Here is a 21,323-nt window from a genome sequence, read left to right on the forward strand (position 1 = left end):
GGGAAGGCCAGTAGAGACACTTCACTACCCTGAAGCTGCATGAACATTCAATGTGGGACCCCATCTGTTTTGTTAAATTGACAATTTCCTTTAGCAGGAAATAAAGGTTCATACTGAGTTTCAGACCAGCTACAGGGTAAGAAATAGCTTCACTTTTTAAAGACTTTTCTTTTTAAGGCATTCGGCCTGTAACCTAATTTCATTTGATGGAGTTTGTTTTTCCTTCCCCATTTGCTGCCTAGAAATGTGCGCTTCATTATCTCCTGCAGAATTGGGGTTGGAGCGGGGCGCCGGTAGGAGCTGGAGACTCAGAGTTCTCTGGACCTCAAAAGCACGTAAAAAAATAAAATAAAATAATATTAAATAAAATTAAAATAAATGATAAGAGCAGCCACCCCCGTGGATTTGCTGTCTCAAACACGTCACACCACGCGGCTGTAACTGCTAAGGGGGACTGTCTGGACTCCTCCAGTTTCCATTTCATAAGCACAGAGACAAGGCCAGACCCAAATAAGCAAAGGACAGCACCTTAGCACAAACACACACAGTGGCAGATTTTCTTCCAGGGAAATGAGGTTTTCATTTGAGAGAAAAGCTCGCATCTATTAGGCCTCTTTTGGAATACAAGAAATTAATACTTTGTTTTAGATTTTTAAAAAATTCAAACCTTCCAATGTTCTAACATGAAGATGGGACTTTATCTAAACAAATAATTATAATGGAATATGATTTCCTACATTACTTTAGAACTGGTTTTTTTTTTTTAATATTGACACGAGGGAAAACACACACACACACACACACACACACAAGTGATTGTAGAATATCAACTTTTTAATTTAAAAAGAGTAATCCAGCAGTTACCCGGGAGAAAAGACACACATCACCACGGCTCTCATTAGCACTGGCTGGCTACGTGGCTACAGCGCCCTCAGCAAGTGGAAATGAATTTACTTGATGTCACACAGAAGAGCCACTCCTCTCAGGATCCAGTGATCTGGGGACAAAACCGTTCTCAAATACACCACAGTGATGAAGGTCAAGTCGGTACGCCTGGGCTTCTTGTAAACAGGACACACATAGAGCTTGGGGTCCTTGGGCGCAGCGGGATTAATGGCGAAGATGTGCAGCACAGGCAGCTGCGTGAAGAGCACCTTGGGGGTGGATTCTGTAAGCTTCCCATTCCGTCTGTCCCAGGCGGCTCCATCCATATACAGCCCATAAATATACACACCCTCCTGGAAGAGTCAGGCATAAGGAAATAGGATTTTTGAAAAAAATTAGATGCTGTGAGATGGACATCCATTACTCTAATAAGGGTCGTCAGTTTAGAAAGAAGATATACACCAGTCTTAAAACGCCACTGAAAGAACAAAACAACCACTGGGCACATTGTATTAGTGAAATACTGAGCCCAATTTTCCCCTGTGGCCTATCTTGGGGCCATAAGGGCTGCAGAACTGTTCCCGTTATTGCTTATTTGAGCTTAGGGGTAGCCCGCTGGGGACAACAGACTTAGGCAGCAGAACCAAATCACCTCTACAAGGAGCCAAGTATCATAGAGATCTGGTCTGAGTCAATGTAGGGTCAGAACAAGGAATGGGATTTGGAGCTGGGAGCCACATGGGATCTCAGCCTGTGCCAGCCAAGCCAACCTGCAGCTCTAACCATCTCAGCCGTAGGAGGGAGTGAGATGTGTGCAGCCGGGCCTGGCGAGCGGGCGAGTCAGAGCGCCCCCAGAGGCCAGGTGTGGTAGAGCTAGCGTAGGCATAAGAGGGACTGGGTGCGTTGGTTCAACAGGGGTGGCAGTCATTCCCTGTTTCTCTTTCACACAAAGGAACCCTGCCCTTGAGCTCTTCACCATTAAATCTGGGGGAAAGACATGAGTTGAATACCAGCACACCCTTGTCATAGGGGCTGCCTGGTGACCAGCACTGAGACTGCGTGAAAGGCCACCCTGGGCTGGAGGGCTTAAGGGTCTTTGTGGAGGAGACGGCTTTGAAGGATGGGCTGCTTGGGGGAAGACAGAGGACAGAGGGCAGACATCCAGGCAGCAGCAATAGTACAAAGATAGGTAGGATAGGTAGGAAAGCCCACGCATTTTATTTAGCAGAGGGTTCAGTGGTTATAAAATAAGTTAGGGCTTGACTGTGGAAGTCTTGATGCCAAAGTGAAGAGTTTGAACTTTACCTTGTAGACCATGGGGAGCCATAGAACATATATTCAGTAAGAAAGAAAGGCTAGAGGGAATCACGGGGAGACTCTGATAATCACGTAAGCCCATAAGATATATCTATGTAGAAGATGGTGACCATTTTTCCTTTCCAATGAGGAGTAGGTAAGGGGAAGCAAATGTAGATTATAATAAAAGAGAGTGAGATTAATTGCAAAGTGTTTTCTAGAATCCTCTCATGTGAGCTAAGAGTATGAGGACCATATTTTTTGAACCCAAACCTAAAGTACATGGTTTGACAGTAAGACCAGGAGCAATCCCAGAAAATCAGGACATATGATTACTATCATTGCCAATGGGTGACAATTACTGTATGAACGACACAACCATTCAGGTAGCATCCAACAGTAAACTGTACTCCTTTTAGGTTCCTTTTCATCTCAGAACTCTACAAAGTCATAGTTAGAAGGTGTAGCGGGCTGAAAAGTATCCCCCCTGAAAAGTCATGTCCACTTAGAACCTCTGAATGTGACCATGTGGAAATAGGGCCTTTGCAGATGGAATTAGCTAAGGTCATATTGGATTAAAGTGGGCTCTAAACCCTATATGACTGGTGTTCTTGTGAGAAGAGGAGGGGTCACACAGAGACACGCAGAGAGAAGAAGGTCAGGTGACAATGGAGGCGGAGGCTATAAGCCAAGGAACACCAAGGACTACCTGCAACCATCAGAAGCTGAGAGAGACACACGGAACAGATTCCTTCTCCCCACCCCTCCCACCCCACCCTGAGCCTTCAGAAGAAACCAACTCTGCCAATACCTTGATCTCAGACTTCCGGCCTCCTGACCTCTGAGGAAAGAAATTTCTGTTTTAAGCCCCCCAGTTTGTGGTACTTGGTGGCAGCTGCCTTAGGAAACGAGTACATAGCTTGGTGCCAGGAAACAGGGTGCTGCCCTGACAAATACCTCAGACGTGGAAGTGACTTTGGAATTGCATAATTCTAAAGGGAAAATGCTGGAAGAATTTTGAGGGGCATGATTGAAATAGCCTAGGGTTGCCTTGAATGGAGAGGTTGCTGGTGGAAATGTGGAGGTTAAGTGTGTTTCTGGTGGGCTGGCAGACAGAAATGAGGACCAGGATATTGGACACTGGAAGTGGCCTTGCTGTCAGTGACCCTTGCTTCGAGTGGCAGAAAGGGCCAGAGCTTGGAATTCATCTGGCCCAGTCCTCTTCCTTGACAACTGAGGGAATGAAAATCAGAGAAAGGAAAAATGAGGCTGATGTATTGAATAGGGAGTCCTAAATGATTCCAGTTGATCCTCAAAACCGTCTTTCACGAGGTTGAATCATCATCCTTATTTCACAGATGAGGAAGTTGAGGCTCAAAAAGTTAAAGAACTTTCCCAAGTTCACAGAGCAGGTCAGTGTCCAAGCAGTGGCTCCCAACGGCATCTGCTTACCTTGGGGCCCCCCACTCTGCCCCCTTCCGGGTGTCCCTCCACCCAGGGTCCCACAGCTAGCAGGGGGCACTGCTGGAACTGGCCCCAGAGCTCAGGACTGCAGGTACTGTTGGTCTCCACCGCCCCCGACCCTTGTCCAGTCTGTAAGCAGCCCACAGCAGGAGCCGGAGATGTGTGGAAAACCCATTTTTAGCAAACACAAGTGTAACTTGAAATTATAAAGACATGCTCTCTGGGGAGTTCCAGTGCTTGTCATTAAATCCCACTCCAGCATTGAGGTCTCTTGGTGAGGACCAAGGAAACCCCAGCTACAAAGCCAATGGACTTAACTGAGGCACTCATGGGTCAGTGTCAGGCAGAATTTGAGCTTTTAACCCAGGTTCCAGAACTGCCCAGTGGCGCCTACCACAGGGGGCGATGTGATCTCCTCCTTGGTCTGCCGCAGAACTTCATTGTGGATGGTCACGGAGTCCAGGGCCCAGCCTTTGTGGGCACGAGTCACTTCTTGCCTCATTGCTGTGAGGAAGCCTGAAAAAAAGAAAAGAGGATCCCTATGTCTTGGTGCAGTCCACTCGAGAAACAGGAAGGGAGCAGTGCCACGTGCAAGTTGCTTACCAATCTCTAAATAAATGCCCTCCCAAGAGGAGTTGAGATTGAACCTCAGGGGCATATTTCTTCTTGTGTTTTGTTTCTATGGGGACCTGCAATGAGCTGGGTATTCCTTGCTGGCTGACAGCAGGAAAGCAGCACCCTTTCTGCCTCAGACAGACCCTTGGTTTGAAATTCTCTCCTGGGGTTTCAACCATTCAAGTGTCTAAAGATTGTAACCCAGGCCGAGCTCAGAGTCTCTATTTGAAAACATGCTATTTAGGAACAAGACTGGAATGGTAAATATCCTGAGATCAGCATTCCAATGAAAACTCGAATCGAGCCATTATCAAGGTTCTATTTGCTATAATGGAACAATTTCATTTTGTCTAAGGAAACGAGGCATAATGCCAAAATAGAAAACCCAACTTTCAATTTGATCAAACAGCGCAATCACACTGGAAAGGAAAGCTATGTGTTTTAATGTGCATAATGCAGTTATTTTAAGGCAATACGTGGCTCCAGATATTGGGGTCTTTCTTTACACTTAATATGCTGTTCAATTCCATAAGAGAAGTCTTTGAAGAGTAGCAATTATGTTAGAAACTAGGCCCTAAACTTCAAATGGACTTCAAAACCTTAGGAAGATTTATCTGTGACCTCTATATTACATTTGGCTCCCATGTTAATAGTGAAAATTATGAGACTCTTGACTCATGATCATGAGTAAATTTTGGAATATGTATGTCCCCGCTCCTCCCAGTGAGATCTGAGAACGATTATGCACAAACCAGCACATCAGTGAGAATATTTTATCAAGTTTGACTGGGATTAGAAGGAAGAGAAAAAGTTGCAAGGCACTGAGTTACTATCCCTCAAAGCTGGAAAGAAAGAACAGGCCCCTAGCCTGGCTGAACGAGAGTCAAGTTCTTCTGGTTCCCAAGTCCCTTCCTAGATATTAGACAGCTGGGGAGGCATTCATTTATTCATTCATTTATGCATTCGTTAAACTTATCAGGCGTGGCCACCGAGTACCAGGCAGTGCTCTGGATGGGATGACCACAAAGATGAAAAGGCCATCCATCGACCCCGCATTCCAGGAGCTCAGTCTAGAAGGAATGTGGAGGAAGACACAATGTTGTTATGAGCAGAGGTGTGAACAAAATAAACCACTCAGGAAGACAGCTCAAGGAAGGCTGAATCGAGAAGATGAAGTTGAAGGTGACTCTTGCAAGATACGTAGGAGTTTGCCGGATGGGACAATTCCAGTTAGATGAAAAGCGTGTGCAAAAAACACGGAGGTCTAGGCGAAAGGTGAGGCAACGTTGGCAGATAAGGTTAGCACGAAGGTAGAGGCGGGACTTTTCAGGGTCAGAGTTTGGACTTGATTTTGTGGCTAGTGGGAAGCCACTGAATATTTAGAGTAGGCAAATGATTTGGTTATATTTGCATCATATAAGGTGTACTCAGAGTGCTCTCTAAAACAGGATTTGCGTGCTAAAGAAGAATGCTTGCATTAATCCAAAAGGTCAATCAACCAGAGTAGCTGATTGTAGGGCTTTTATATGTGATTCTTTTTTTTTTTTTTTGTCTTTTAAAGATTTTATTTATTTATTTGAGAGAGAGAAAGAGAGAGGGAGAGAGAGAGCACGCACACAGAGAGAGAAGGAGAAGCAGGCTCCCCGCTGAGCAGGCAGCACGATGCGGGACTTGATCCCAGGACCCTGAGATCATTACCTGAGCCCAGGACTCTGGGATCATGACCTGAGCCAAAGGCAGATGCTTAACCGACTGAGCCACCCAGGCGCCCCTGTAGGTGATTCTTATAAAGCTATAGTTTCACAAAACTGAGAGGGCCTTGTAGTAAAGGAAGATTTTATGACACCAAAAGTTCACTACAGGGGCCAGGAAACGGTGCAAGTTTGCCTGAGAGCAATTGCTGGTCAGGGCCTCTCCGTACTCCATCCTTGGAGTCACTTGAAGTGATTTGATCAGCATGTGATTATGTTGACCTCAGTGTTCAATACTGGGGATCCCACACTCTAGTAGTAAAACAAACATTTGTGCATTTGCCAGTCGGTGGTGTATGACTGTTAGGGGAGGGAGGTCATCGAGAGGATGTGACCACCTATGAGCTGCACCCAGGCAATCAGAGACTCCACTTCCTTCCCTGTTTTTGGAACCTGCAGCCCTCTGCCTTCCTGCCTCCCAGAAGCTGCTCAAGAACATAGCCTGGAGATGATGTGGTGTTGAGACCCTCTGGATGGTGTTTGTGCCTGAACCCAGTGAAGGCCTCTAGATAAACCTTTATATTTGGTGGGTGGGTGTGACGATCTACTCCTCTCGTGGAGGCCCGAGACAAGCCTCATGTATAAATCCCCTTGCTTATTAAACCTGCCACCTACCATCCTGGAGTGGCCTACCTCTTTCTTGGGTCTCTCTCTGCCCTCCAAGGAAGGGGGCCAGTTTCAGATTTCACCAGGGAAACTTCCAAGAAGGTTGCAAACCAATAACTGGCGAGCCTGCCAGGAGACCAGAGAAACCGGCCTTGGGAAAGGCATCCAAGGGAAAGATCCTGCGTTGACCACCAACCTCTACGTGGGGAGGGGTGGCCTGTATGTCAGAGGCTTGTGAACCACCGCATGCATACAGGGGCACCCCAGAAACGCTGGCCCATTTAATGCGCTTCTTTGAGACACTGTGCCTAATGCACTGTGGGAAAGAGAATGCCTGGCAAAGTGATGAGAGGGAAGGAGGGGTGTTGTGGGGATTGAGTGTGAAATGGACAAAACACCCTGCCATCCCAGTACAAAGGAATGCAAAAGCACAGCAATCGCAACCCCAGCCAGTGGGGCAGCCCCAGTTCAGGAAACGTTCATGATGAGAGAGTATACTCCCATTGCGCTTATTGATACAGCTGCCAAGTTCCAGCAAAAGGCCAAGAAAAGTACCCAAGCATGGTTAGTGCAGCTATGGGATACAGGGGGCCATGGCATTCCTCTGCCTGGTCAGGTGGCAGAAAATATGAGCAACATCTCCACACACCCTGCCCTCCAGCAGTGCCGGCATGGTGCTCGGTGGGGAGGGCTGGTTTGAGGTACGCATTCCCTTACAGATTGGACTGTTCTAGCCTGCAGGGAGGCTTGCCCAAGGAAGGTGACCTCCCTGGGAAGATGGGACCCTGGAAATCTGTAGAGGAGGTACAACAAATTCTTAGGGAGTTGGGAATGACATAGGCCATCTACACCCCCGTCTTTGCAGGGCCTGATCGGGCCACATTCACTGCAGGAAAGAAAGCCAAGATACTCTAGCCTGTCCCCAGCATCTGGTGCGGGACGCTGATCCACACTAAACCCAGTTGTGGGGCAAGATATTATGGTGTTGGGAAATCCATTGCTGATCTGGGGGAAACTGACAGATCCTGGGATCTGGTATGGGCTGTGGGATAGACCCAAGACAGAGAGGGAGCTCAGAAAGTCAAAAGGCTATCCCAGTCAGCTATAAAGGGTAGAGTAAAATTAGCCCAGATGCAAATGTGGTTTAGCCTCATTGCTGCAGGGACCAAACCTGAACAGATAGACCAATAACCTGTGGAAACTATGGGGAAGTCTTGAAACTTGAACAACAATTTGGACCCACCCAATCTTCCCCTACCAGCAGAGGCCTCAGGGGTACAGTCTTATTCGGGGTGGGTGCCTCCTACGCCCAGGGTATTGTTGGATGCAGTCCAAGAGTGCTTCTGGGTGAGGACCACTGCAGGTGATCAGAGGACTCATGTTGAGTTCACGACTCACCTGTCCCCCAGGAATAAACAAAAGTGGCGGCTCTGGTGGATATTGGAGTTAAAGGTACTCTACGACGTGGTAAACCTCAGAAGTTTCCTGGACCCTCAGTGTCATCAATGATTATGGAGGGCAAACAATTATGATCAGGATGGTCCTACTGACCCTGCAAATTGGGTGTTCTACCCCCAAGAATGTGAGGTTTTTTTTTTTCTCTCCAATACCAGAAAACATAGTGGACACTAATATCCTACAAGGTCAAACTGCAGAACTCTATTGGTGACTTCTGCTCCAGCTTACAGTAATCAAAGCAGTGCTGAGGGAAAATGCCAACTGGGAACCCCTAAGCCTGCCATTCACCCTGAAAAGAGGTAGCTGTCAAACAGTATCAATTGCCTGAGGGTGCAGAAGGAGATAGGAGAAACTATCCAAGAACTGCCCTGAGTGGGTGTTGTATGCTGTGCCCACAGTACTCTCAAGAGCCTGCTCTGGTGGGTAAAAAAGCCAGGTGGCTTGTGGCAGATGATGGTGGACCTGCCAAAAATCACACGAGGTAGTGCCTCCCTATTCAATATGCAGCTGTGCCCCACATTGCCACCATCTTAGATATCTTGGTCATGGTCTTAGGCATTTACTATGCTGTGCTGGATGTAGCCAATGTTTTTCTCAGTAGACCGCTGGCCACTGGGTCACAGGATCAAATTGGCCTCCACGTGGGAGGGGCAGCAATGGACCTTTCAAGTGCTTCCCTGAGGTGACCTTCACAGCCCCACTATATGGCATGGCATGGTAGTCCAAGACCTGTCCCTGTCCTCCTTCCCCACATCAGTAAAATGGGCCCGTTACACTGAAAATAGAATGTTAACATGTGAAGATTTGTTTCTGCGGCAGGACACTCTGCAGGCTTTGCTGGAACATTTGGGGGAGAAGATGAGCAGTGAACCCACAGAAAATTAAAGGCCCAGGCACTGCTCTAAGGTTTTGACAGTCGTTGGGTGGGGTAAGCAGCATCTTGCCCCAGTAGTTGTGATTGATAAGGGCAAGCTCATCCAACCCTCTTGAACGTGAAAGAGGTATAAGACTTTGTGGAGATTTGGGGGTTTGGAGGACTTTTATTCCCCACCCAGCATGGTGCCTCTGTCCCTTATACTTCCTGACAAGGAAGGGGCATATGTGGGACTGGGGGTCAGAGCAGCAAGCCACTTTTGAGAAGATAAAAATACTAGTGAAGCAGACAAAAGCTCTGGGCATCTCCTAACCAGTACTACCACTTGCGTTAGATATGTCTGTGACTCCAGGAGGTCTGGGTACAGAGCTCCTCCAGCTAGAGCTTCTCATGCAGGAGCGGCGGAACTCAAAGTGGTCTGGCTGGTCATTACTCATGAGCCCTGACCTTTAACCCTTTGCATTGACACTTGGGTTTTTCTTCTCTCTCTCTCTCTTTTAAAGATTTTATTTATTTATTTTAGAGAGAGAGAGAGAGCATGTGAGTAAGGGGAGAAACAGAGGAAGGAGCAGAGTGGGGAGCAGAAGGGGAGGGAGAGGGAGATAACCTCCAGAAAACTCTGTGCTGAGCACAGAGCCCAATGCGGGGCTCGATCCCATGACCCTGAGATAATGATGACCTGAGTGAAAACCAAGAGTTGGAGGCTTAATCAGCTGGGCCACCCAGGTGCTTCAACACTTGGGCTGTTCTAAAGGGATTAACTCTATCGCTTGGACAACGGGAAGCCGAGGGGTGAATGATAATGAGTAGGCCATTGTGGGGTCAAGATGTATGGGGGGCACCATTTTGGTTCGTCTGCCAGAGCCTGAGGCCATCCTCACTGTCTTCCACATCCTGGCTCATAAGGCACTGACAAGCCCTGTCAATCAAGAAACTGATGTTCTAGCTCAGACATAAGCCCTAGCAACTGGCCCTTCAGTAGATATAGCAGATTGGGTGCATAGGAAGAGCATCCACCATTGCATTGAGGTGGGATGGCATATTGACAAAGATGCCAACCAGATCGCTCTTGAAATACAGTGGCTTGGTTAATGGAGTAACAGCATGTCCTGTGTGTTCTAAACAATGCCCAAGGTAACTTCTAAAGGAGTCTGGGACCATCCACCAGAGTTCCCAACCAGCAAGGGATTGGAAAATTCATTATATTGGCCCCTCACTCTGAGTGAAAATTCTAAATATGCCTTCGTTTGTGTAGACACCACATCTGGCCTAACCCAAGCAGGCTACCACAATTAGGGGACTAGAGAAGCTAAGTAGTATGTATGGATACCCTCATTGACTAAGACAGTGATCAGGGGTCACATTCCAAAGGTCATGATGTGCAGGACTGGGCAAAAGCACACGACATTGCATGGCAGCTCCATCTCCCCTAGAACCCACAAGCAGCATGTTGGGGAGGTGGGTGAAAGGACACCTGGAATATTAAAGCAGCAGATTAAATTAGTAATAGGTAAAACTACCTTGGCCCATGAGCTACAGTACACTCCGGCTTTAATACACTTGAATGACCCATGAGTAGGGCCTGTTGCCCTCTATGCCAGACTGGGGACCCCTGCCAAGGTCCTCAATCCCATAAAGGTATGGAAGTTGCAGGAAACAGCCACTGCCCCAGCTCTCACTGTGGATCAACATGCTATGCTGCTGAGAACACCAAGCCCCACCATGCCTGGAAAAGGAGTTACATACTGGAAATTGCAATGGGATGTCCTGCTAGGATAGGTGTTACTTTGCACCCATGGATGAGGGGGATCTACCCAATCTTCACTGGGATCCCACTGTCCTGCTGCAAGCCAGGCCTGTTCAAATGCACTATGCCTGAAATGGAACATGCATCACTGAAAGAGGGGAGAAAGTGGGTGTCCTGGTCTGGCATATCCCACCCCCAGTCCATCTGCTCATGCCTGACGGGGCTGCCTCCCTCAACCAACATGGATGGTATGCGCAACCAGGTCAAGTTCCTAAATCTGCCAGTTTCCCTCTCCTCAAGGCCAGGTGGATAAGTAGTTTTCCACTGGTACAATCGTTTGGCCACAGTCTTTGTCTCTCCATTGGCCTGAAGGACATTCTAGCACACACAGAAGCCCTTACTAAATCCATTCAGCAAGCCTTGAATGATAGCCAACAGAACCTGTCCTTACCAAACACTGAAACGTCTCTGCTGAGAAAAATTGTCTTCCAAAACAGGATGGGGCCTTGGACATTATTACTGCCTCACAAGGAGGCACCTCTGCCATTATCCAAATAGAAAGTCTTGTGTTCATTCCTGATGAGTCTGCTAATGTATCATCTTTATTAAAGCACACGAGGACACCAGTGAATGGCCCGGGTAATCCAAATCCCAGCCCAGGGGACTTAATAAATCAGTAGTTTGAGCCATGGAGCTCTTGGTGGAGAAAGTTGTGACTAATTTTGGGATCATTGTCTTAATCTGTGTTTTCTCTTGCATGTGTCCATACTGTTGCTGTGGCATCTGCCTGCCGTGTAGCCGATGGCTGCCCAAAGAACCCCCTCTATGCTAGTGAAACCCCTTGCTGACGTCTCAGGTCTGTTGCAGAAGAGGGGGGCCACCAGCTGACCCATGAGCTTCACCCAGGCAATGGAAGAATCCTCCCTACCTCTCCTGTCCTTGAAATGTATGTTCCACTTGCCTTTCCTGTTCCCAGAGCCTGCCCTATGGACATAGCCTGTAGTCTACCCTACGCACAATGGTGATGTGTTGTTGAGGCCATCTGGATGGTATACGGACCTGGACTCAGTTAAGTCCTCTACGTAAACTTTTAACATTTGGCAGGTGGGTACAGAGATTTATTCGGCTTGTGGCCACCCAAGATAAGCCTCTTATAAGTAAGTACCCTTACTTATAAAACCTGCCACATACCAATCTGGAGTGGTCTGCCTCTTCCTATAGTCTCTCCCTGCCTTCCGCATATGGGGGTTGGTTTCAGATACACTTGGGAAGCTCCCCAGAAAGTTGTAAACCAACAATGACCAAAAAAATATATACAATTCTTTCTTGTAAGTCCCTCCATGAATGTCATTTTCATCATTCAACACTAAGTGTGCCTCCACGTGGCATATTAGACACTGTGATTCCAAGTAGAGTAGTTGGAATTCAATTGACCCTATTTTGTGATATTTTAAAATTCATCCCTGATCTATGAATCTACAAGGTCATAATGCCCAAGACATGAATCTTGGTCTTAACTGTCCATCTGCACAAATTGAATAATTGAATTTTTTCCTAACATTTTAAATTCCAACTAAATTGTAAATTTAACCTCTTTCCATATGGCATTGACATAGGTGCCAGATGATGAATGCCAGGACAATGACATAGGTGCCAGATGATGAATGAGCGGGATTGTCTCTCATGTAACATACAACATGTAACATGTAACATGCCGGCTTTGAAGACTTAGCCATTGTCAGAAAGCTCTGAAAACCTCGAGAGCAATTAGGGAGAGAGCATCTCCTATCTTCTCCCTGCTGGAGGATATGCATGATGTTGTCTAGTTTACGTGAGCAGTACACCTCCTAATTTAGGTAACACTCTTAGTATGCTGGTAGATGGAATCTAGAACAGAGATCACCTTGAGCTGTCAAGAAAGGAAAAGATTAAATAAATATATTTGAGGCCTGAGAGTGGAGGGTAGGGAACTGTTCCATGGGCCATTCTCACCCAGAGAACATGGAGAAGATACATAGTTTCTCAAGTCTTGATAGTTTTGCTTTGGCTTCCTGAAAAGAAAAACATGATCTTGTGGAATTCAAACTACAGTAAATCCACTGAATTGTTCATTATTGAATTTAAAAAAATGAATGACCATCTTTCTTGTAGACTAATATCAAGGCTAATAGAATCAAAATCTGTGTTTTCTGAAGCCTGTATAATTTAAAAGACTATTGATACATTTTTCTTTATAAAAACTTGAAAAGCAGTACTTTTGTCTTGGCACCAATTTAGTTTTAATAATTCTTAAACAAAATTTCAATCATCAGTGCTGGAAAAGTGATTCATGCATTCATATGTTTGACTCTGAAGTGAGAAACAAAAAGTTGGGGAGTTGGGGAAAGTCTTCACCAATAATAATCTTCTGTTCATGAGATTTAACCACCCATATGGAAATGGGTGATTTGACTATTCAAACATCTGAGTTGCATGTGGTCCAAATGAGATGTTTTGAAAAAAATTTTTTCCCTTCAAACTCATACAGCACAATGAAATCTTAAAACACTTGTCAAGTCTGTTCTTTAAAAAATTCACTATTAGGCTGGGGTTATACTTTGGAAATTCAGGTCTAAAGTAACACTTGTTATGTCTTCATTCCTATAATAGTAGTAACCCAAATTTCAGCAAACTAATTACTGTTGTTTGACTTGTGTAGTCAGTTGGCTTAAAGAAAGCTGTAGAGTTCAAGTATCACTTCAAACAAGGCCTAAGAAAAGCCGAAAGAAATAACTAATCAGGAAGGTTTCTTGTCTCAATTTGATCAGGAGGAGGTTGGCATTCTGTAGTAATAGTCCTGTCGGCCATTTTTTTCCTTTAAAAAATGAACCAGTCCTTATGTAATGGGCCTTAGGTTGGACAGTATTTCCTGTCTTATTAGTTACCAAGCCTCCCAGTAGCATCTCCAAAGATGAGGAGAAATGATGTTCCTGCCACAAGTGTATGACAGGCAGTTTTTCCCCCAAATGAGAAGCAAATGGAGTTCATTAGTAAGTTAAATAAAGGTCAGAAATCATTAAACAAAGATGGGGTTGATCCACCCAGTTGAATAAAAAGGCACCAGGCACCTCTCCTGATGCTTTGCTAGATGCTGTAAGGTGGGGGAATCTTAAGCTTGGCTGAAAATTAAAAATATCTGGGAAGCCTTTAAAACTCCCGATTCCCAGGCCACAACCCAGATCAATAAAATCAGAGGTGGGACCCCAGAATCAGCATTGTTTCAAGGCAGGGCTTCTTCAACTTTCATGTTCATAGGTATCAGCTGGGGAAAGAGCTCGTATTAAAACACACATTATGGGGCCCCTGGGTGGCTCAGTCATTAAGCGTCTGCCTTCGGCTCAGGTCATGGTCCCAGGGTCCTGGGATCGAGCCCCGCATCGGGTTCCCTGCTCGGCAGGAAGCCTGCTTCTCCCTCTCCCACTCCCCCTGCTTGTGTTCCTTCTCTCACCGTGTCTCTCTCTGTCAAATGAATAAATAAATAAAATCTTTAAAAAATAAATAAATAAATAAATATAAATAAATAAATAAATAAAACACACGTTATGATTCAGTATGTAGGTCAAGGGTGGGGGCCTGAGATTCTTCATTTATATCAAGCTCCCAGGTGATAACAACGCTATTGGCTGGTGGACCACATACTGGGTAGCAAGTCTAAGGCCTAGCTTCTTTACACATTAGAATGACCAAGGGAGCTTTTAAGAAAACTAATTGTACAGACTCTACAGGCCTCATCACCAGAGGTTCTGATATAATTGGTCTGGAGCCCCAGGCATTACTATATATTAAAAGTTTCCCAGGTGATTCAATTGTAGAGGCAGGGCTGAGAACCACTGCTCTGTAAAAAGATCTGCACAGCGGGCTACTGACAGTTCACTGACCCACATTTGTTTTAAGAACAAATTTGACAAGTAGGAACAGAAATGCCTCACACTACAAGCAAAATATTAGGAAGGCTGTCAGTAGTACGAGCAGACTCCTTCCACAGCCCCCTGAGGCACACCTGTTCTCTGTGATGTTGGTAATCCAGGACATGGTTGGCTCCAACAGAACCTGAGTACAAGTGAGAAACCTGGGGCTAATTCTGGCATCTGCTTAATCCACCACATCTCACGTGCCAAAATGTTAATTCCCGGAACTGCGCTATCTTCTCTATGTGCTACTTTAGGCTTCCTTTCCCTTGCCCCAACCAAACTTTTCCATTGTTCCCTCTGGAGTGGTTTGATGGTTAACCAACTCTCCCATTTTTCCACCTCTTCACAGAACAATCTCTCCATCTTCTTCCTCTTAAGAGGAGCCTTGCTCAACTCTAAAGACACAGTCCTTCCCAGTTGTCCCTTCATTCTTTCTGAGAATCTCTGGTGCTCTGACAAGCACATCCTCTGGCCACATGCCCCCAATACTATCTGCCCCCATTCATGGAGCATCCTCCATCATCTGGGCTTCTTCAGCCTCCATTCAGGATCTTGACCTGAATTCCCTGACCTCATCATTTCTGAAGACCTCTTGAACTTCACCTTTTCTTCACTTCTTTCCTATGTAGTCTAGATCCATTCTTTTTAACATTTTCCCAGCAAAACACCAACCCGAGATGAATCCAAATGTCCCCCTTCCTACACCTATTCCAGGCTGCCAAACAATAGTCAGACCATTGCACAGTTGCCACTAGACTTGATGGGATTCTCAAAACCATTCAGCAATCTTTCCTTGTCCCCCTCAGTAGCCCACTTTCTCAAACATCTGCCATTCTCCTTAAATCTCTCCTCCGACACTTTCTTGCTCCTGAGATCACTTTGCCTCCTTCTTCAAGGAGAAAATAGAAAGTGTCAGATGGGGACCCCCTTAACTTCTTGCCATCAAACTGACAAACTCACTTGACCTACACATTTTCCTCCCTTATTACTCTTACTACAATGGGTATGGTGTCCCTCCACCTGTTTGGAGTACATCCCTCCACTTGGGAGCCAGCCCCTCTTTGCCTCTTTTACCCCTCTCTGTTATCTTTGCACTCTCACTCTATCTCTCTCTCTCTCCTGGCTTCTTCCCACGTGTATTTGAATAGATTCAAGCCTCTCCTATCATTACAAGAAGAAAAAAAAGAATCCTTTCTTCTTACAACCACTCCTCCAACTTGCTTCTCCTCTTCAAAGCCAAATTTCTTGAGACAATTATCCTTCTTGTCTATACTCTCTGTCTCTCCATTTCCTGTTTCACTCACTCACCTTGAAGTCTGACTCCTCCACTTTCCCATCCACTCCACTGACACACTTCCTTTGACAACAGTCCCCTTATTGATAAAGCCATCTGGGGGTGCCTGGGTGGCTCAGTCGTTAAGTGTCTGCCTTCGGCTCAGGTCATGATCCCAGGGTCCTGGGATCGAGCCCCGCATCAGGCTCCCTGCTCGCGGGAAGCCTGCTTCTCCCTCTCCCCCTCCCCCTGCTTGTGTTCCCTCTCTCGCTGTGTATCTCTCTGTCAAATAAATAAATAAAATCTTTAAAGAAAAAAAGCCATCTGACCACTTTTGGTCCCATCTTACTTGACCTCTGGTAGCATCTGTCACTACTTTCTACTTTCCCCTCTTGTCTGCCACCACAGTAGGCTTTCCAAGTTTCCCTCTTCCAAGCTGTTTGGATGTGAGAGGACCATTCACAAGAGTTGGGTGATCTGGAGCATGGTGATACACAAGCAAATGTAGCAGAATCTTGATAAGGATGGTTTAGGAGGAAGATGACCAGATAGTAGTACTGGTGAGGTTCCAGGAGGATGGAATATTCTATACTGGCAGTTGGAAGTGAAGAGCCAGAATCTTAAACCAGGACTTTGGATGAGTTAGTCATAAGTAGACATAAATAGTTTCATCTGTGAGAATAGTTGATGTCATCCATGTTGGTACCAGGCCAAGGGCAGAACTTGCTTGAGAAGAGCCTACAATGTAGACCGAGAAGCAGTCCTAGGAGAGGTAGGAGGAGAACCAAGGAAGGTAATGGATGAAAGCCAAGGTGTGAAAGAGTTTCCAGAATTGGCATTCTAGCATAGTTAAGGGGAATGAAGTTGGCAAGGAGGTCACTAGATTTGGTAGCCTTGCAGAAAGCAATGATGAGTCTGGCCAGATTACCAGGGATTTGACAGTTGGTAAGGAAGATAACCATGTGCAGAAACTAGAATTATAAAGGATGTAGTTGTGACTAAAGCCAGGTGCACCTAAGCCCCTCCCACATGAAGGCAAGGAAGACAGGTTGTTACTCAATCTGAAGGCATTTCTAGGATGTCCACAGTCCTCCTATCATTCTGTTTGAGGACAGAGCAGGTAAGTGCTATCACTCAGATAGAGGTTTAGAACCCTGAGGTTCACCTGGCTTCCCTCAGATGTTCCACAAACAGTAGCTATGGGGCATGCTTAGGATTGTTGTGGGATTAGAAGAAATCATCCAGTCCCTTTCAATCCCAAAGTTCTATTAACTCTTGGTATATTTCCCATCCAACAAACATAAGGCTTTTATAAGACAAGCATTCAGAGAGTGCTGCTAGTTGATGACGTTGCCGTGAAAACAAGTACATAAGCAAGAGATTGTAGATGATTTTTACTGTAACAAAAGATAACAGGACAAAAACTAACCATCCCCTTGCTTCAGCAAAATCCTCTCTGAAAATCCTGATTTGCACTAGTATATAAGTTGTCACTGATATCTGCTATGACAGACTGACATGGTTGTTGAGACACTGAAGAGAAAACAGAAAACTAATGCAAATTGGCATCCAATTGGCATCAAGCTCCAGATTGAGTTACGCATTTGGAGAATAATGATACTGCATGGTTCAATCTCCTATAGAGGTGTGAGGCCTGGAGAGCACATTCAGCCCCTGCATTAGCAGCATGTGAATCATACCTAACGTCAAATGGTAAAGCATGGCTATCAAGAGGTTTTGCGAGGTGGTCAAGACCCACTTGAAGTCAGGCTCATAATTCATAGTCCACACTTATGACACAGACACACACACACAAATTAGAATCAATCATGTGTGCATGATGCTCTGAAAAGTTACACCTGTGGGAACCAGAGACCAAACAAATCCTTCAAGAATCCTGAGAAGCACAATCTTAAACAATATGTGAACATGTGTATCAATGACAGCTGGGCTCTCTTGGGCCTGAGTAATCCATTGGGAGGCAAATCCATGCACTGCCAAAAGCTGAGCCATCAAACAAATGTTATAGGATCATGGGTAGAGACAGCTTGACCATTTTAATAACCAGACCTAATTGCCACATGATTGAGCTCATCAACTGCTACAAGAAATGACTGTGAAGCCACTCCATGGCAGCTGACTCAGCCTCTTCAAGTATGACTGACAAAATATCAGGCCACCATAAGGCAAAGGAGCAATGCTATAAACAGCATCAACTCAGGCACAGACAGGTGGGGGCACACAAGTCCTGTCACCTGTCATTGTGGCAGCATGGGTCTTGAAGTCACTTAGGCCTGAGGAGCAATCACCAGAGGCATGATGGGAAACACACATCAGACAGTACTAGATGCCTTATTACATTATAAGAACACAAAATAAATGGTCATATGTGTAAATGTTTTTTCATATGTTTTATAGCCTAGGTGATTTTGACTATACATATTTGTGATGAAACTATGGCTTCACTGCAAAGTGCATTCATTGTGTTTTACTTAAACATTTTTTTTAATTGAAAAAACCCATTTGCTTAAATACCTTGAGCCAAAGAAAGAAATTTCATCAAAGGAGACTGGATTAGAAGATATAAAACCCAGGAGATATAGTCATGCTCAGAAATCAATTATTGATGTCAAATAGTGACCAGAGAGGCTTCCAATTGGAAAGCACTTTATCTGCTTGCACACTGCTTGTGAACATGCATGAAGTTGCTGTAATCTTTATGTTTTCCAGATTTGGTCAGGTAATATGGAACAGAAAGTAATTTATTTCTTATGTCAAGAGAAGGAAAAGGAAGCAGACAAGTGATTAGTGTGCAGAGAAAGCTGACCTCCACTTTTCTATGCTATAAATAGAAAGCAATCATAGATAAGGGTGTATGTCTGGGTGCTTGTGTGTAAAGGTAACATGCTTAAATAAGTCCAGGGCTTTCGAAGATATGGAGAGCCATGAGAAAAAGAATCAAAGTTTAAGCTGAAAACAGAAATGAAGAAAAGAGAAAGGATTAGTATTATTAACAAATAACAAAACAGATGTATGTCTGTATTTGTATTTCTTTTTTTTATTTTATTTTATTATGTTAGTCACCACACAATACATCATTAGTTTTTTTTTTTTTTTTAAGATTTTATTTATCTGACAGAGAGACACAGCGAGAGAGGGAACACAAGCAGCGGGAGTGGGAGAGGGAGAAGCAGGCTTCCCACCGAGCAGGGAGCCTGATGTGGGGCTCTATCCCAGGACCCGGGGATCATGACCTGAGCCGAAGGCAGACACTTAACGACTGAGCCACCCAGGTGCCCCACATCATTGCTTTTTGATGTAGTGATCCACGATTCATTGTTTTCATATAACACCCAGTGCTCCATGCAGTAAGTGCCCTCCCTAATAGCCATCACCGGGCTAACCCATCCCCCACCCCCCTCCCCTCTAAAACCCTCAGTTTGTTTCTCAGAGTCCATAGTCTCTCATGGTTCATCTCTCCCTCCGATTCCCCCCCCGCCCTCATTTTTCCCTTCCCTCTCCTAATGTCCTCCAGGCTATTCCTTATGTTCCACAAATAATTGAAACCATATGAAAAGCTTCTGCACAGCAAAGGAAACAGTCAACAAAACAAAGCGGCAACCCACAGAATGGGAGAAGATATTTGCAAATGTCAGTACAGATAAAGGGCTGGTATCCATGATCTATAAAGTACTTCTCAAACTCAACACCCAAAAAACAAATAATCAAGTCAAAAAATGGGCAGAAGACATGAACAGACACTTCTCCAAAGAAGACATACAAATGGCTAACAGACATATGAAAAAATGCTCATCATCATTAGCCATCAGGGAAATTCAAATCAAAACCACATTGAGATACCACCTTACACCAGTTAGAATGGCAAAAATTGACAAGGCAAGAAACAAATGTTGTATTTGTATTTCTTTAAATACAAGTTCTGGCTTGTAACATTTCTTAACAAATAGTAACAATTAAAGATTAGTTCATATGAATACTTTGCTATTTTAAGTCATAATTCTAATGGGGATAAAAAACAATCATTGAAAGAGATTGTGTGTTGTGATACACGACTTAACTTGGTCTGCATCTATGGAAAGCCAGGGATCAACCAACCCATCTCTCTTGGTTTCCGAATATCAAAAATGTACTTAATGACCTCACATCTTTTTAAAAATCACTGATCTTTACCCCTCTCCTGAACTCCAAGTTGGCCAACACACCTCTCCACCTGGATATCCTACCAGTACTAGCTGACAATTCCAGTGTTCCTGCTTTCCTCCCAACCTGTCCTTCTTCCAGTGCTGTCTGGTACAGGCCTTCAATCTCAGCCATTGCCATTCTCTGTTCTCTCAAAGATCCTCCATTTAATCACCCCATCAAATCTGTCCCTTCCTCTTTACATGGTAAAGTCACGTTGCTCTGGACCTCCATATTCCAGTCTACCCTCTACTTTCTCCTGGGATTATCTTCTGATCTCTGTGGACTTCCAATTGCCTTTATGATGTGGCCTAACCTCCCCCCGGAAGACTCCGCACTCCAGCCTGCCATCCACCTCTTCTCTCTCTTCCTGAGCTCTGGGCACACTGCTGTTCTTCTTTCCTCATGCCTTGTCTTTGCTTAAGTCTCTGGCTGGAATGCTCTTTTTCTCGAGTCCCTGCAAATCCCACTCCATGCTTCCTGTACAAAGCTCTTCTGGAGGCCTGCCTTGGCAGAATTCATTTCCCTGTCCTCCGTACTACTGTGGCACTTGGTTCTCACTTGGGTGGAGCACTTATCGCATTATGTTAAAGTTGCTGATGGGTCTGTCTTACCAATCAGATTATAAGCTCCTTTAGGGGATGTGGATGTATTGGGTCTCAAATCTCTCTCTATTGAAAGCACCTAGCAGAGGGGCTGGCAAATGGAAGATGGTTAGACAACCCTAATTAAGTTAAGTGTTATTTCTTCAGGCCCTCAAGCCAGGAATTACCTGGTGAAAACTCACTCAAATCGAGGGCTGGTGAAGGAGGAAAGAGAGACTCATAAGTAGATTCACAAAATCCGAGAACGATAATAAAAATGTTTCCTCCCCAAATTCAACGGAAATTCTGGGAGAATAATAGATAAGTGAAATCTTGGAGCTGTCCTTTACAATTCTAAAGCCTATTGAAATAATAGTATACTATGTATAGTTTTGTAAGCTCATAAAAACAACCACGGTTAGTGTTTAAGTTTAGAAAATGTTAAGATATTTGAAAATGCATGAGTGAATGACACAGAGAACAATTACATATACCATTTTGAAGTACTATTTATGTAAAGAAAACTGCACAAATCATTAAGTGTACAGCTTGATGAATTTTCACCAAGAGAATAGCCATGTAACCAACATCCAGATCAAGAAATGGAACATTTTTGACCT

At 44.9% G+C, this 21,323-nt stretch overlaps 1 protein-coding gene across 1 annotated transcript in view; it reads right to left on the reverse strand.

Moving 5' to 3' along the window:
* Positions 1-859: 859 nt before the first annotated feature.
* DNAH8 (dynein axonemal heavy chain 8) overlaps positions 860-21,323 on the reverse strand; it is a 369,397-nt gene continuing 348,933 nt past the window's right edge. Inside the window, exons 87-88 of the mRNA XM_032410111.1 lie at positions 4,040-4,161; positions 860-1,238 (exon numbers count right to left, since the gene is read on the reverse strand). Coding sequence (XP_032266002.1) covers positions 951-1,238; positions 4,040-4,161 — 410 coding nt within the window. The 3' untranslated portion in view covers positions 860-950. The remainder of the gene's footprint in view (positions 1,239-4,039; positions 4,162-21,323) is intronic.

The sequence above is a fragment of the Phoca vitulina genome, unplaced genomic scaffold (genome assembly GCF_004348235.1).
Source record: "Phoca vitulina isolate PV1807 unplaced genomic scaffold, GSC_HSeal_1.0 scaffold11, whole genome shotgun sequence".
NCBI lineage: Eukaryota > Metazoa > Chordata > Mammalia > Carnivora > Phocidae > Phoca > Phoca vitulina.